Source organism: Lucilia sericata, unplaced genomic scaffold (assembly GCF_015586225.1).
Source record: "Lucilia sericata isolate MDLA Ls3-8-SP2 unplaced genomic scaffold, ASM1558622v1 Contig000675F_arrow, whole genome shotgun sequence".
Taxonomy (NCBI): domain Eukaryota; kingdom Metazoa; phylum Arthropoda; class Insecta; order Diptera; family Calliphoridae; genus Lucilia; species Lucilia sericata.
The window spans coordinates 207788-224621 of NW_023994680.1; the positions used below are offsets into that span (position 1 = coordinate 207788).

The 16834-nt window shown below is 33.0% G+C and overlaps 1 protein-coding gene across 1 annotated transcript; it reads left to right on the forward strand.

The window, feature by feature from the left end:
• The first annotated feature begins 7028 nt into the window (after positions 1-7028).
• LOC119607206 (box A-binding factor-like) lies at positions 7029-9751 on the forward strand. The gene is made up of 3 exons (XM_037961026.1): positions 7029-7401; positions 7463-8111; positions 8586-9751. Exons 1-3 carry the CDS (start codon positions 7168-7170, stop codon positions 8909-8911), a joined length of 1209 nt encoding a protein of 402 aa, XP_037816954.1. The 5' UTR covers positions 7029-7167; the 3' UTR covers positions 8912-9751.
• Positions 9752-16834: the final 7083 nt, after the last annotated feature.

Sequence of the window (16834 nt, forward strand, 5' to 3'; positions counted from 1 at the left end):
TAAAAATATATAATATATACAGATGTATATTAATATTAATAAATAAACTTAATTATTCATAATACATATATAGTTCTGCACTCTGTTGGTTTGTATACTATTTTTTGTTTCCTGAGCAGGAAATAACAGTTAAATAGGTGTAAGTAAACAAATCGACCTCTTGTTAATTTCTACATGTTCATTTAAAGTTGTTACGTGGACGTTATACTGGACTTGGATAGATTCTCAAACAGTCTTATGTATTAAGATAATAATTCCTCTTTTTGGCTCTTAACCATCATCCAAGCCAACGGTCCACAGCCAATTTTAATTTAAACTCCCTATTTCCTTATTATTTTTCTTTTTTAACATTTGTTTTTGTATTATTTTTCTTTGCAAATTTCATTACTCTAGAAACAGTTTATACTTTATATATTTAATAAATAATCATCATCTAAAGGAGCTTCCTGAGGTCATAATTTGGTCAAGCGGAGCCAGGCCTATATACGACGCGATTCAGAGCTTTAAATGCAACGTTTCTTTAGAGAAATCACAAAATTGAGTAACGGTCTTAATCGAATTCAATACAGTCTCCGGATTTTCCTTCAAATCTTTACAATCTAAAAAATTACAGTTCAATAACAGATGAATACATAGATAGATATGTAGTAGATAGATAGATGATGATAGATAGATAGATAGATAGATAGATAGATAGATAGATCGATAGATAGATAGATAGATAGATAGCTAGATACGATATCTGCTCGATCGCTAGATACTAGATAGCGCTCGCTGATCGCTCCTCGCTCGCTAGCTCCTCTCGCTCGCTCGCTCGCTCGCTCGCTCTCTCGATCGCTCTCGCTAGCTCGATCGCTAGCTCGCTAGTCTCGCTCTCGCCCGGTCGCTCCTAGCTCGCTCGCTGCTCGCTCGCTCGCTCGCTCGCTCTCGCTCGCTGTCGCTCGCTCGCTCGTCTCTCTCGCTCGCTCTCTCGCTCGCTCGCTGCTCTCTCTCTCGCTCGCTCGCTCGCTCGCTCGCTTCGCTCCCTCGCTCGCTCGCTCGCTCTCTCTCTCGCTCGCTCGCTCTCTCCTCGCTCGCTCGCTCGCTCGCTCGCTAGGTCGCCTCGTTCCTCGGTCCCTTTCCCCTCCTTCCCTCCTTGCCCTCTATGTTCGCTCGCCCTCTTTTTCTCGATTTGATTCCTTGCTGGAAAATTAGGATTTATCAATCAAAATCTTTCAATATTCAAACGTTAAAGTCATTGTAGTCAAACTAAAATAACAACCCAGTTGCAGTTGGGGATTGTGCATAATAATTTTAGCCAAATATTTTGTTTTTATTAAATATATTGAGTGGTATTTGAATTAAACGCAAATTTATTTTATACCCAATAAAATCATTCGTAGATATTTTCACGCTATATTCAACATTTCGTGAGTAAAGTGTAAAAGATTCCAATGTAGAATGTTTGAAAATACTAAATAAATTGTTAAAATTAATTTCATACTCATTATACATAAAGGCCAATTGCTTAAGACTTTCATTTTTAGTATATCATCCATAACGATTACACTTAAATCTATAAACATTGATTCTAAATTGAGGAAATTGCCTTTTAGGGGAAAGTGCATGGCAATTGGTTCGTCAGCGTACCATAGTGTATAATCATGCCATATTAAGGTGGTTAATTTTTTCATTTGTTGGCAGTTGTATAATAAAAGTTGTTTTAATTCATCCCTAAAATCATATTCCATTGTTTCTATTCGCAAATATTCCAAAGGAGATTCAATGTAGAAGTTTTCATAATTATTAGAAAATCGTGTAAATACTGATGTGAATGATTGTAATTTTTGTAGGCTTAAGATTGTTTTCAGGTCCATCCAATTGAGGGGGTTACAATTTATAAGTGTTAGTGTTTCTAAAGATGGTATAGCAAAAAAACTCTCGATAGTACAAAAATTCAAATATAAATTTTTCAAATGTTTGCAAGTTCTAGTTAAATTTTCCAAAACATCTTTGTTTACACAAAAGGAATTGTAAGAAGCATTTATGGCTAATACTTCCAGATTTTTGAAATCGAAAAGTAATGATTTTGTATTTGCCGAAAGCATCGGCAATTTAAAACTGATTATTTGACATACATTCTCTGGAAAATTGAGAGTTGTTACTTCAGTACTGCCATCTAAATTTCTGGCAACGGTGTTTACTTTTAAAATAATATGTTCAACATGTTGCAACCTTCTAATAACGAATAATATATGTTCGAGTTCATAGTCGTAGTGTTTTTCGCTTACAATTAATGTTTTCAACATTTTCATGTCGGCTATTGCGGAAATAAATCTATGGTCAGTCAAAACACCATTGTTGTTGCTGTAGTTTGAACAGTTTCTTAGAGCTAGTTTCTCCAACTGTGGGCAACATAGTTTAATTTTATTTAAAGTATCTGCGTTTAAGATTTTAATGCCACACAAGTTTAAACTTGTCAGTTGTGGAAAATCATTTTGAATTAACACCCCAAAAAAACTTAGTTTGTTTTCCCTTTCCAATTTACCCGCATTCTCAATGATTTGTATTTTTTTCACATTGTCGAGATTCAGGAATAATAGTTCTTGTACTTCCGCATAATTTAAGAGTACACTCGAATTTTGGGAAACATCTGTAATTTTATAATCGGAACAATCAAATTTATACATGGGATCTGTGTAGGCATTATATCGTTCGACATCGTCTACTTGATTGGTGACTAAGACTACGTTTGTATCTTCTATTGTACACAATTTCAATTCTTTACATTTTCTTCTCCATATCATAGATTTCACAATATCACGAAATTGCCAACAAATCTGTGTCAAATACAATTGTTCTTTTATGTTGAAATATTGAAAAATATTTTCCCAAATATTCATAATGGTTAACGCTTTTTCAAAACTGCAGTCCATGACGTTCCAATTTTGTCAACTTCTCCAAGACTGATTTTTTTCTACACTGGGTTATACCTTTACTTTTTCTACTATGCAAAGCACTTTGCGTTACAATCGTATCGTAGACATCTTGTACTGATAAGACTACTAACAACACTTCCACAGAAGGTAAAAAAATTCACTAATTGCTACTTCGCTTTATTTTTAGCTGGGTAACTAATATAGAATAAACAAGTAAGAAAGTATAGTCGGGCGTGGCCGACCATATGATACCCTACACCAGTTATGAATATTAAATGTGATTTATTTTTCATAATATCTCATTTATCTTCAATATTCCCTTGTTCCGATACATTTAAGCAATTTATGGATGAAAAACTAATTTTCTGAAAGAGGCTTTATATGGGGGCTAGGGGCAAATATGGACCAAGCCCGATAAAATTTTGTGAATATATTTATATTTACATAATATTTTATTGTGCTGAATTTCATCGCGATATTTGTGTTTATAAGTTAATTTGGGACATTCAAGTAATTTTCTAAAGGGGACTTTGTATGGGAGCTAGGGTCAAATGGGGCCCGATCTTTATGAAATTTGGCAGGGTTATCAAGACTTCTATAAAACTTAGTTGTGCCGTATTTTGTCGATATATCTGTATATTTAACATAATTATGAGCTCAGAAGCCCTTTTCGGGCGGTTCTGTTCTATGGGGGCTAGGTGAAATAATGGACCGATTTTAACCATTTTCAATAGGCTTCGTCCTTGGGTCAAATAAAACGTGCGTGCCAAATTTCATCCAATTATCTTGAAATTGCGACCTGTAGCTTGCGCACAAGGTTTACATGGACAGCCAGCCAGCCAGACGGACGGACGGACATAGCTTAATCGACTCAGAAAACGATTCTAAGCCGATTGGTATACTTTAAGGTGGGTCTAGGACGAATATTTTTATATGTTACAAACATCAGCACAAATCCAATATACCCTCCCCACTAAAGTGGTGTAGGGTATAAAAATATTAATTTTATATACTTTACCCTTTTTATTAAAATATAAGTATGTATATATGTATCTATACATCAAATGAAAGCCTGAAATCTTTTCTACAATTTTTTAATATTTATCGGTACCGTTACTTCAATGGATTTGTGAAATAAAAAAATACTTTTTGTGGGATTTGTTTGCAATGAGTTAATAAATTGGGACATATTATATATCGTTGAAATACTATTCCAAAGCTGTTTCAAATGATATGTATATATATTATACGGATCGGTTCATGAATTGATAATTTATATGATAACTTAAAAGATCTATAACTCTAAAACTAAACATTTGTTGACCAAAAGACATACATATATCGCAAATCATAGAATTAAAAGGTCTATAAGTGGTATTTTTTTAAATTGGAGAGTTATACATATTGAATATACCCCTTTTGATGCTTTCGAAACTAACTATTGACTCTAATTTGGCTGAAGAAAAATAAAGAGAAGAAGAACGAAATATTCTACTTAGTCTCTCCAACAAACTTAAAATTGAGTAAAAACAAGTAAGAGTGCTATATTCGGCTGTGCCGAATCTTATATACCCTTCACCATAGTGTATTTAAAAATTCATTTTCTGACTATATCATTATTTGTTTTGTTTTCCTCTTTTTTCTTGTGTAGTGTCGTATTTTTTAGTATTATTTAGGAAAAAACAGAGTTGCATCACTAAAAACTATTAGATTTTGAGTAGATTTTAACGAAATCTAGTTACGAAGTAGATTTTGTTTTGTATGGGAAATCTAGTTAAAATCAAGTAGATTTGGCTCGAAATCTCATAAGTACTAGATTTCGTGTATGTGTAAATGGGGTATAAGCGATATAAACACACAAAAAACAAAATACACAAGGCAGTAAAACCAACAGACACAAAAAACAAAAACAAAATAACGCAATGAAACCAACAGACATCCAAACATACGAAATTGAATGCACCAAGAAACAAAAACAATATACACAAGGCAATGAAACACACAGCCATCCAAAGATACGAAACGAAATACTCAAAAAAAAAAATACAAAGGCAATGAATTAGCGTGTTGTTGTTGTTTATTTTTTATGAAATTTTCAGAGGTTGTCTCGGATTTTTGCTTATATCTCCGTTGTTTATGAACGGATTTTGCTGTTTTTAAATAGGAAACTTCTCGAAAGCATGTCTGATAGAATTATTGAAGATTTGGATCCCAAAGATATCTGGGGTCTTCAGAAAACTGATTTCAACAGACAGACGGACAGACAGACGGACATGTCTTAATCGATTCCGCTATCTATAAGGATTCAGAATATATATACTTTATGGGGTCGGAAAATTATATTTTACAAACGGAATGACAAACTTATATATACCCTTCTCACGAAGGTGAAGGGTATAAAAAGTTGCTGTTGTTAACCAAGGCGAATTCAGATAAGGTGGTGTTATTATTTTTTTCTTCACTTGACTGGTACGCACTGATGTCAAAGTTTGTTATTGTTTATATTTTTATATTAAAAAATTTCCGTTAAAACCAGAGACAGTAACTGCTATTATTTTTATTTAAAAAAATTTAAATTAAAAATTTTATTTGTTTGTATTTCATTTCTTAGAAAATACAAATTGCTTTTGATTTGTATTTTTTATATTTTCTGTAAAAATTACTGAGAACTTTTTCAAATAAAACTCAGTAATAAAAAACACAAATAATTTTTAAACCTAAGGCACAAATAAAAATCAGGCAATGATTTTTATTTTTTGAAATTAATTATAAAACTCATTATGCGATATTTACCTTTAAAACAGAGATTAATAGAAAATTGGTAAAATTTCTTTACCACTGATATCATCGATCAAATTGTGCAGAAATTAGTTTTGAAAATTGGAAAATTAAAATTCTTTAGGTAATTTTTATTCTTTGTTTTGAAAAATAAAAATCATTGATTTCTATTTTTGTCTGAATAAATAAAAATTACTGAGTGAGTATTATTAAAAAAACATAAATAATTTGTTATTGAAATAAATAGAATAAAAATCAAAAAACATTTTTATTTTCAACTTTTATTATTAAAATCAAGAAAAAAAAGTTTATTGAAGTAATCGATTAAAAAAGGTCTGGGAAATATTTTGGTACATTTCTAGGACGATTCTTTATACTGATTTTTTTAAGCAAAAATTCCATGGATAATAATTATTTTCTGTTTTAACTTAAAACTGAGAAAAACTTCGTTAGTATTTTGAATAATTTATGTAAAAAATACCATGCATTTTGTAAACAAATATTTTTCTTATATGAATAATGAATTATTGGTACGCATGTACAAACTTAATAACAATAATATTTTTTTCTATTAAATGTTAAGAAATAAAATAATATTGCTTCATATTTTGCATTTACACTTTGTAGTTAACGTGATTAACCAAAAAAATTCTGTTCCAGAACATTTAATATAAAGAACCCACATGAGGTATTTACCCGACCGGCGGAAGCTGTCTTCTACGTTAAGGTAAAATTTTCAGATCTAAAAAAAATTTAATAAATTTTTTTATATTTACGCTGTGTATATAATGTGATAAACTAACAAAATTATGTTCCGCAACGCTTTTTATAACAAAATCCATAGAATTTTCCATTTACAACAAAGATTCTTTCATTCGGTATACAATTTTTCCATATTTTTTTTTTCAAAAATATTAATTTTTTATAATTTTGGGCACAAACTTAAGTTTTGCAAAATTAATCTGCCGGAGTAGAATCTTTCATTTGGAAGAAACATTCTTCCACTCTGGGTATATGTATTATCTTCACAAATTTTAATATTTTTATGTGTATTTTTTATAAAACATAAAAATTTTACAAAATATTTTCATTAAATGAATTCGCCGCAATTACTGTTTTTGACATCAGTGCGTACCACATGCAAAAACAAATTACATGGAAAATTTTGTTGTTGCCGAACTGCCACCACCTTATCAGAATTCGCCTTGTTGTTAACTTAACACTTTCTTGTTGGTTATCCACATGGTTGCACGTTGTTTAATTTTTTGTCGAAAAAGTACTCTAGTAAATAAGCCGAAAAATTACAACTCTGTGACAAGCGCATAGAAATTTTTTTGACAGTTTATTTTATGCGAGAAGTAATTGTGTTTACAGAAAATATATTTTGTTTTTTTAGCAAAAAAAAAAAATAAGATAAAATATAAAATTAATAAGTTTAAATCGTGATCGAGTTATACCTAAATAGCAAACGATGTCCGATAGTGCCGAAACAACACAACAAAAAATGGATCGACGTAAAAAGAGAACGTCCACCAACCAATACATGATGTACATCGAAATGATGGAAAAGGATGCTGTGTTTGCCACTGGACGTATACCACGCGAATATGACTCTAACTATTTAACCAGAAAGTGGAAAGAGTTGTCCGATAAGCTTAATAACTGCAGCAATGGTCCTACATTGACGTCGGAAGAGTGGCGCAAGGTAAGTTAAGTGTTTTATATCTTTTTTTATTGTACATAAAACATTTTGCATTCCCTAAAAGCGTCTCAATGATTGGAAAAATACAACCAGATGCAAGTACAGACGTAGCATATCGGGTGAAAAAGATATTACCATGACCTCTCTAGAGTTGCGTGCATTAGAGCTGTTTGGCAAGGTACCGGCCACTGCACCCCCTGAACAAATATCTATACATTTTAAATCGGAAAAAGAAGAGGAAGACGAAGAAATGGAACACATGCCAACGACGGAAACATTCCAGAAACAACTGCAGGCAGCCGTGGAGGAAGCCATCGGAGACGAAGAGGCGGAACACATGGTCGAGACTGAACATGAAGAACATGAGGAAATCATACCCGAAACTACACACAGTTCTTCGATGACACATGGCGGAAGTGGTGGCGGCGGAGGTGGTGGTTCCAATCATGGGAATTCTATTAGCGGTGGTGGCGGTACTACATATCGTACTATTGTCGTTGAAGAACCCGCATATCCCGAGGAAGAACAACAAGATGAACAATTAGAATTTATAACACATCGTCGTTCTAATCTGGCATCGTCAAACAGCGGTACCGCAATACAAACAGCCGTAGTAACAACGACACCCACAGCCACGGTAACAAAATTAATTAATGGTGATATTCCGCTTAAACGACTACGATCACAGATATCCGATCAAATTATATATGAAGGTATGTTAGATTTTTATATTTAATATGTTTAGCTTAAGTTGTCGATTGTGTCGTAAAATTCCTAAAAAAAAACATTTTACTTAATCTTTTATTAATCTTGTGTTATTCATATAGCGTCATTCTGATTGAATGTAATCTTTTTTTTTTGTATTTTTGTTTACCGTTTTTGAGATTTGAGACTAGAATTATAAAATCAATCATATATGATCCTAATTAATTATATGCTTAGGTTAGGTTAATAGGAGGATATTACTATATCAAATCCGAAAAAGTACACCTAGGCCACTATCGATTCCTATTGTAAATAGAGTTGCCTCAGATTCTTCTTTCCTGTGAAAGAATATCATTCTTCAACGGGTACTTTTTGAATTTCGAGTAAATTTAAGATTAGAATCATAAAATCACATTTAAATCTATAATTTTTGGTACTTTTTCTTTATTTGTCTGTAAATTTAACTGAACATTTATTTTTAGTGAAAAAAGCACCACATGGAACACGATACACTGTTGCTCATCCCCACATTCAACAACACCAATCACAAACACAACACCAGCAACAACAACAGCAGCAGCACCATCATCAGCAACAACATCAACAACAGCAGCAGCATATAACCCAAGAAATACCAACAAGTTCATGTTCCACACTGGGTGGACAACTGTTAGCTTCACAGGATGTCCGTGAGGTGGCTAGACAACTGAAAAGAATTGCAGATATTAAAGCTGAAAAACTCAAATTTGATATTGCACGTTTTAAATTTAATAATCCCGGCTTTACTTATAACTTCAATCCCTCATAGTAGGACGATGAGTAAGGAAGATTATGAACAGAAACCCCCAATAAAGAAACAAAATTAACTTTAAGATTTTAATGTATTGTCACACAAACTCAATTACTATTATTATGTTTTATGTTAATTTTATTTTTACTTATTAATCTTTTATTACTTCTCATCTCTCAACTACACACATGCATACATACATTTTGTTTAATGTACTACAAATATTAACTTGAAACATTTATGTATAAATAAATATCAATAAGCATAAATACATATTTATATTAAAGAGTAACATCATTTTAAGTTAAGATCTTGTTTATTTTAAAAGTGAAATAATTTTGTAGTGAACATTATATTCTCTAGTATTTTTGTTTCTATTTCTCAAAAAAATATACGTTTTTTAAGAGTAACTACTTTTGTAATATTATTCATTACGTTGTCCAACGTAAAAAAAACTTCTTAATTGTATTTTATTTTACAGAAATTATAAATTAATTTTTACAAATCTTTAGTTTTGTAAGTTCTTATTAATTTTCTTAAACTTAATTGTCTCATACATAATCAAATTGAAATTTTATCTTAGTTTTACAACACAAAGTTTGATTAGTCTTAAATAAATTTAAAATTTGATTGTGATTAAGGCAAAACCTGTATGTATGTATACATCAATCAAATAAATTTAAAGTTCAGTTGTTAGTCATTTAGTTTAAAAGCCATTTTTAATAAATAAAAACAAAATAAGAAAAATGTTTTAAACTTTTAATGCATTATTTTATAAAGAGTTGTTTGTAACTTAAATCCCTCATGAAATCAATGTTTATAAATGAAAAAAAAAACTTAATAAAAAGACAAACACAGTATATACAACTGGCTGCTAATTGTTCTTTCCCAATCGCTTGGTCCATTTATTTATATACATATATTAAGGGGAAGAAATCCATAAATATCATTCAAAGATAAGGGAAGGTATTTCGAGCTATCAATTCTCTGATGCAAAAACATCATACAACCATGCAGATAGTAATAGGTAGACCAAAACACTAATTCATCAAATAAGCCGAGGACTTGTTTCTACTCACAGAGAACTCACTGTGGTGAATCAGGTATGGAGTAAACCCTGAAGATACCCGGTCAAAAAAGTACCAAAATGGTACCACTTGTATAAGATACCTTACACCCATCACCATTGAACCCAGCACACTTCTCATTCATCCGACAAGATCTGTATACCCCTACATTAATCCTGTACCATATACCCTTAACACCAACTCATTTCCAACGCTTAGTCCCATAGTCACTCCTTTGTGGCTATATGTTGACTTCGCACAACAGCACCGAACATATCCCCTATTATAGACTTTACCGTGCATCAGTATTTAACCAACATTCTCTTTCCGCGAATTTGGGTTTAAACCACAGCCACCACGTGCACCCTGAAGGAACCTCTCCAACAACCGGTACGAGAGAAAATTCGCAACTCTGCACTGTAGTTCCCGTTTTACCAGATTATGTGGTTATCTGGTTCGAACCCATGTCAAATCATTTCAAGGAAGGACCGACGATACATTTGATCATTACCAGTTTATAGTCCCGGCCGACCAGAGGTATTGGTAGCACCTCTTCTCACGGGATTGCAATAACACCTAGATGGGGCAAGATTCAGTAACATCTCCTCGGGGGATAAAATAATGTAAATTTGTTAGGAGAATTTTAAAAATTTTAAAAGATCTAAATGTCGTATGTATTTATTACATGGTTTCGATGTGAATATAAGCTTTAAGTCCGCCGAAGTGGTTTTGTTTCCTTGGATGAGTTAATGGAATTAACTGATAAATAAAAATGAAGAATAAAGAAGCTAAGCTACGGAAACCCCAGCCCAACTACTACATTGACTATATGTATATCCGAGAAACGCACTGTTGGCGTTGTAGGCAAATCGGTCATTTCCGAGGACAATGTTCTTCTTTTCTACTCATCGTGTGGTCAGAACTGTATTATGTCCCGAGATTGATTATGCTCTCGGGAGGAAACACTTTCCGATTGGCCACTTATCTTCTGGACAACTTAGCAGTAGAATTTATTCTGGGAACGGACTTCCTTTGGTGACGCAAAGCCACTCTATTAAGGTACTGTTTCTAGATAGCATGTGAGCATTTTGTTATTGTAACAAAAACAAAATACATTTAAAATTTTTACTCAAAGTATTCGTACGTTATCTGAAAACTTCACATAAATGACGAGAAAAAACTACAAACGCATTCAATCAAATCCACATCACGAACAAAAGGATAGATTACTGGCAATCTAGGGGACTGCAAGACTATCCTTTGTAATATGGGGGAACACGTCATCCGAATGAAACCACGAACGACCAATAAAACAACGTTATTACCCACACAACCCTGAGGTGTAAGATATAATTAACAAGCAAGTAGATGAATATCTCGCTATGGTCTGGATTGAACCAGTTGTTCTCGTCCGTAAGAAACAGGGAACGTGGCCGATTAACATACATAGGTACATATATGGATTACCGACAACTGCAGCTGAACCCGATGCCTATCAAATTAATGCGATACTCTAGGAACATCTTAAAATCCAAAAACCGTTTTTTCTTTTACTGTATGAACATACGCATTTGAGAAATGCCAACGCACTTACTGCACGTAGTGTGTAGCAAGGGATCCCATACAGATCCAAAAAATAGACTATTTGTGAATTGCGCCGCGCATTGGGTTTATCATGGTATCGTAGGTTTTTCCCAATTTTTTCTAAAATAGGTAGACTTTTAACCCTGAGCTGAGGGGCTGCACAAGACCATGTATTTAATACACTGAAGCAAAAGTTAATTGAGACCCCGATGTTGAATTGTCCCGACTTCGAAAGTCCATTTTTTTGCAGACAGATGGAAGCAAGGATGGCCTAGGAGCAGTTCTATTCTGAAAACAACCAAGAATGCTTGGTTGTTTTGTTGGGTATTCATAAGATAAGGTCATACTTGGAGGGATACCGATTAACGGTAATTACCGATCTTCAATCTCTCAAGTGAATATATTCAATATAAAATCGTTCTGGTCAGCTACCCCGTTGGACTCTAGAGATACAACAAACTTAATGTTGTAGCCTGATGCTCTCTCCAGGAAATCGATATTAGATGGAAATTTGAACCGTTACCCCGGGTACAGGAAGATTACTAATGGCTTGATATGGTTCGGGAAATACGAAGGTATGTCCGGTTTTGCACATGTGATAGTTAGCACATATTTTATAGGCCCTTAGTCACATTCATCGTCCGGTGAAAAATTTTGAAAAGGGATAAAACTGCTTCTACTACGAAGCGCCACATCGTGAGCTATTATAAATGCATATCGGTTCGTCTGTCTGAAGAATCAGAAAAAATATTATAATTTTTGCAAATTAAAATTTGAAGTTATAGCCGAAGCTTCAATATTTGTTAAATATTACCCTAGCGTAGTTAAGGTCGTAAAACCGAAATCTCCTTTTGCGTATAATTTTGTTTTTCCGAAAGAAGAAGAAAAAAGAGTTACAAAACCGTACACATACTATACGTATGTACTGTAGATTGCCGATTGTAAGAATCCCCGAATACTGCATACACTCGTAATTAACTTGCAGTATTTACTTTTATATTGTACTTTTAGCCAAAATCAAAAATCAGCAAATACTTCTTGATTTTGTGTAGTATTTCCGATTGTATTCTTAGCCGAAATCAAGAACCTTCGAATACTTCTTGACTTCGTATAGTATTTCCGATTGTATTCTTAGCCGAAATCAAGAACTTACTTCTTCGGTAAGTATTTATGGTATTCGAAGTCTTCTGTAGCTGAACTGGTGAAACCATAATCGTAAACGGATAACGGCCACAAATTTGTTTCGTTTCGATTTTTCTAAGACTCTTATTGATCTAGCTATCACCATCAACCCAATCTCAGTCTACACTGTACCAAATAACATTCAACAACCGTCCCAAACAACCTTCAACAGTCTCCTGAACAACATTCAACCGTCGTCTCCCGAAATTCATTCATCTTTCGAAACTCAACATCTACCCTGAATCACATCATAAACTTAAGTAGCCTATTTTAAAATAAAGCCTATAGATATAATCATTTCCTTCCGACTTCCGGACGAATGCAGTGTCTTCCAAGCAAAGTCGCTAGCGATCTGGAAATCGTTGAAACTGATGCGGAATCAAATCGACCTGCTATGTTGTAGCAATTAGTAAAACTGCTCTTAGAGTATTTCATACACCTATGTTGTAGATTGTAGAAAAGATCTGAGACTATCTACTACAAGACAAACAGGGTAATGAGGTTGCGAACGCACTAGTAAGATTATATTCAAACCATGACATAAATGAAAGGGAAAAGTAGTGAAACCACCCATCTGTCTCTATTGTAGTTTGAACAATACTAGAATAGTAAAATAGATTGCAAAATATCAAATACCTTATACGCAAATCTTGATGTGAAGGCAACGATGATACTTCTAAGACTTGATAAGCGAAGTTTAAGAAATTTGACCGGGATTTTTAGGTTTCGTGTCGAACTGGTTTTTAAATGCTGTTCTCTATTTTTACATTTTCACTACTTACGAATGGAATCGCAATTGACCTCAAGGACTCCGAGTGGAATTTCACCTTTTTTAGATGCATAAATCTTCTTAACCTAATCTATGTACATTCATATTTATAGGTGATTTAGGACCAATACTTATATTCTAGATCTCGTAATTAAATTCAAAAAAGCACACTAATATTTATATTAAATTAATATATTGTTAACTGCAATACCAAAATATCTGAAATATTTAAATAATCCGCTAAAAAAAAAGTAATAAGAAAGTCTATTTAATTGGCTGCTTATGCGATCAAAGCCCTTGTTGCTTGCTTATACATTCTTGCAAATAGATTATTGGCATTTGAAATTGTTCTTTAACAAGACTGAAAAATATGGCCACCAAACATTATTATTGTGCAACATCTGTTGTAAGAATGTTGTTGACCTTTTTATACCCTGTAACAAAATACTGGATATAATATATACGTTCTTCTTGATGTTTGCAACAATCCAAATGTAAGGTTCCACGTTACTCAGCTGTTCATTCTAACTTAACTGAACCATCGCACAAATGTCTATATTGGATCAGGAGCAAACTCTAGTTGTAAGTATTTGGACTTGAACCAAGTCTTTATATTTGATGCATTTAAACATTCATAATTAATTTAAAAATGTTCTATTCTATATACATATACCCAAATTTAATATCGACTAGAAAATAATATATAACTTTAGCCCTACATTTAGCATTCTCTATTCCTTTCGAAAATCATTTTACATATACTCATAATCGGTGTAGGGTATCATTTGAACTTAACATACTTTCATACTTATTTTTAATATTATTTTTTTTTTAGCAATTTTGATGTAAAATTAAATTTAGTTCATGTTTGTCTCTTCCTATTGACAACTCTGTGAAAAGAAAGAAAATGTGAAGTTTTAGAAAACAATGTTGTATAAAAAATTGTCTTTCAAAATTATGTGTTATTTTAGAAAGCGTTACCCAAGTTATGATTTTAGCATTACTTTGTTTATCATAGACCCATATAAAGGAGATAAACTTATCCATGTTCGCTAAGGAATCGAATCAACTCTTGACACGAACGAAGGGAGGAAGGAAGGATTCTGTCATACTAATATCGACAAATGCCCCGGGTTAATGCAATATTGGACAGTTCAATGCAATAGCCCGGTTTCCTCGTTTTTATTCCTACCACAAAAAAGATGGAACTATAAACGAAATATTTATCGTAGATCCACAAAAGTATGTATATATGTAAGTATATTCTTTGTCATTATTAGGTTCTAAGACGATCAATCCACCTTCTCATGTCTGTTGAAAACACGATATGCTCTGAACGGGAGAAGCTAGAGAATTTAAACTTTACAAAAATGTTTTCTACTGTTCATATTGATATTGCCGAATATCGGCGCACTATTTTACCTTACACTTTCCGAAATACAGTTTAAATAGACATCAATATGTTGATTATGTAGCAATTGTGTTAATGTTTTGAACGAGTTAGTCCAGGTATATAACAAGTTATGAAATTAAATATGTTGAATCGAGCATTATTTGATCCTTTGCTATTCAGAAAAGACCCCCTTGGCGGCCCCTTTAGTTATGATCAATAAAAAAATTAACGTGAAGAAATGAGAATCGTTTCAAGTAGTAAACTTTAATGTCTCAGGATTTTCTTCTCCAATTATTATCGCAGTGCAGTTATTGGGCAAATTGGGAGAGACAAATGTTTCAATATTTAAGTTTTTGAATGAGTCATTGCAGAATAGGATTTTAGTATGATGTGTCAGAGTTCAGTATAGGTGCGTTATTTAATCAGTCAAATATTCCGTGAATGTGGTACTTCTTTTCTATTTTACACCTTTCACTGCAATACCATGTTAAAACTAACATGTAACAACGTTGTAGTGATAAGTACTAGACGCGTTACTGATAGTCGTCATTCAGAAGTCATTCTCTCAAACAAGCAACAACGACAATATTTTCTAATGTTCTTGCAAATGATGCTCTTGATGTTCTTGCAAATGATGCGTTTTCCTCAAAATTCACCCCCTTCTGCTTACTGATCATTGTACATTTTGTGTAAGTAGTATAAAACAGAAGAAAGAAAATGCAATAGATGTTGCTGCTACTTCACAACTGTTGCTGTTGCTTTTTTTTTACAATAGGCATCGTTATATTCCTGTAATCGCTGTTCTATTGTTTGTTTCTTCTTCTGTCGTTGTTGTTGTTGCAATGTTCCAGTAACATTTGTTTTAAATTGCATTGCAGTTAATACCTAAAACAAATTGTAACAAGTAAGAAGGTATAGTCGGGCGTGGCCGACCATATGATACCCTACACCTGTTATGAATATTAAATGTGATTTATTTTTCATAATAAAGCATTTATCTTCAATATTCCCTTGTTCCGTTACATTTAAGCAATTTATGGATGAAAAACTTATTTTCTGAAAGAGGCTTTATATGGGGGCTAGGGGCAAATATGGACCAAGCCCGATAAAATTTTGTGAATATATTTATATTTACATAATATTTTATTGTGCTGAATTTCATCGCGATATTTGTGTTTATAAGTTAATTTGGGACATTCAAGTAATTTTCTGAAGGCGACTTTGTATGGGAGCTAGGGTCAAATGGGGCCCGATCTTTATGAAATTTGGTAGGGTCATCAAGACTTCTATAAAACTTAGTTGTGCTGTATTTTATCGATATATCTGTATATTTAACATAATTATGAGCTCAGAAGCCCTTTTCGGGGGGTTCTGTTCTATGGGGGCTAGGTGAAATAATGGACCGATTTTAACCATTTTCAATAGACTTCGTCCTTGGGTCAAACGTGCGTGCCAAATTTCATCCAATTATCTTGAAAATTGCGACCTATACCTTGCGCACAAGGTTTACATGGACAGCCAGCCAGCCAGACGGACGGACATAGCTTAATCGACTCAGAAAACGATTCTAAGCCGATTGGTATACTTTAAGGTGGTTTTAGGACGAATATTTTTGTATGTTACAAACATCAGCACAAATCCAATATACCCTCCCCAATAAAGTGGTGTAGGGTATAACTATACGAATAATTGTAAAAGTACATTTTACTACAACGAATTGAAAATAAAACAAGTAACAGTGATAAATTCGGCAATGCCGAATCTTATTTAGCATTTATCATATTATTATCAAAAGGAAATATCCCAAAGAAGAAACGATTATACATGTTTTATGTTGAAAAAACCTTTATTGTGTTTTATGGTGATTCCTAAAATATTAAAAAAACGGATAATAGAGGTAATCACGATGAAACGATGCAAACTAATTTTATAATTCTTTCACGGAT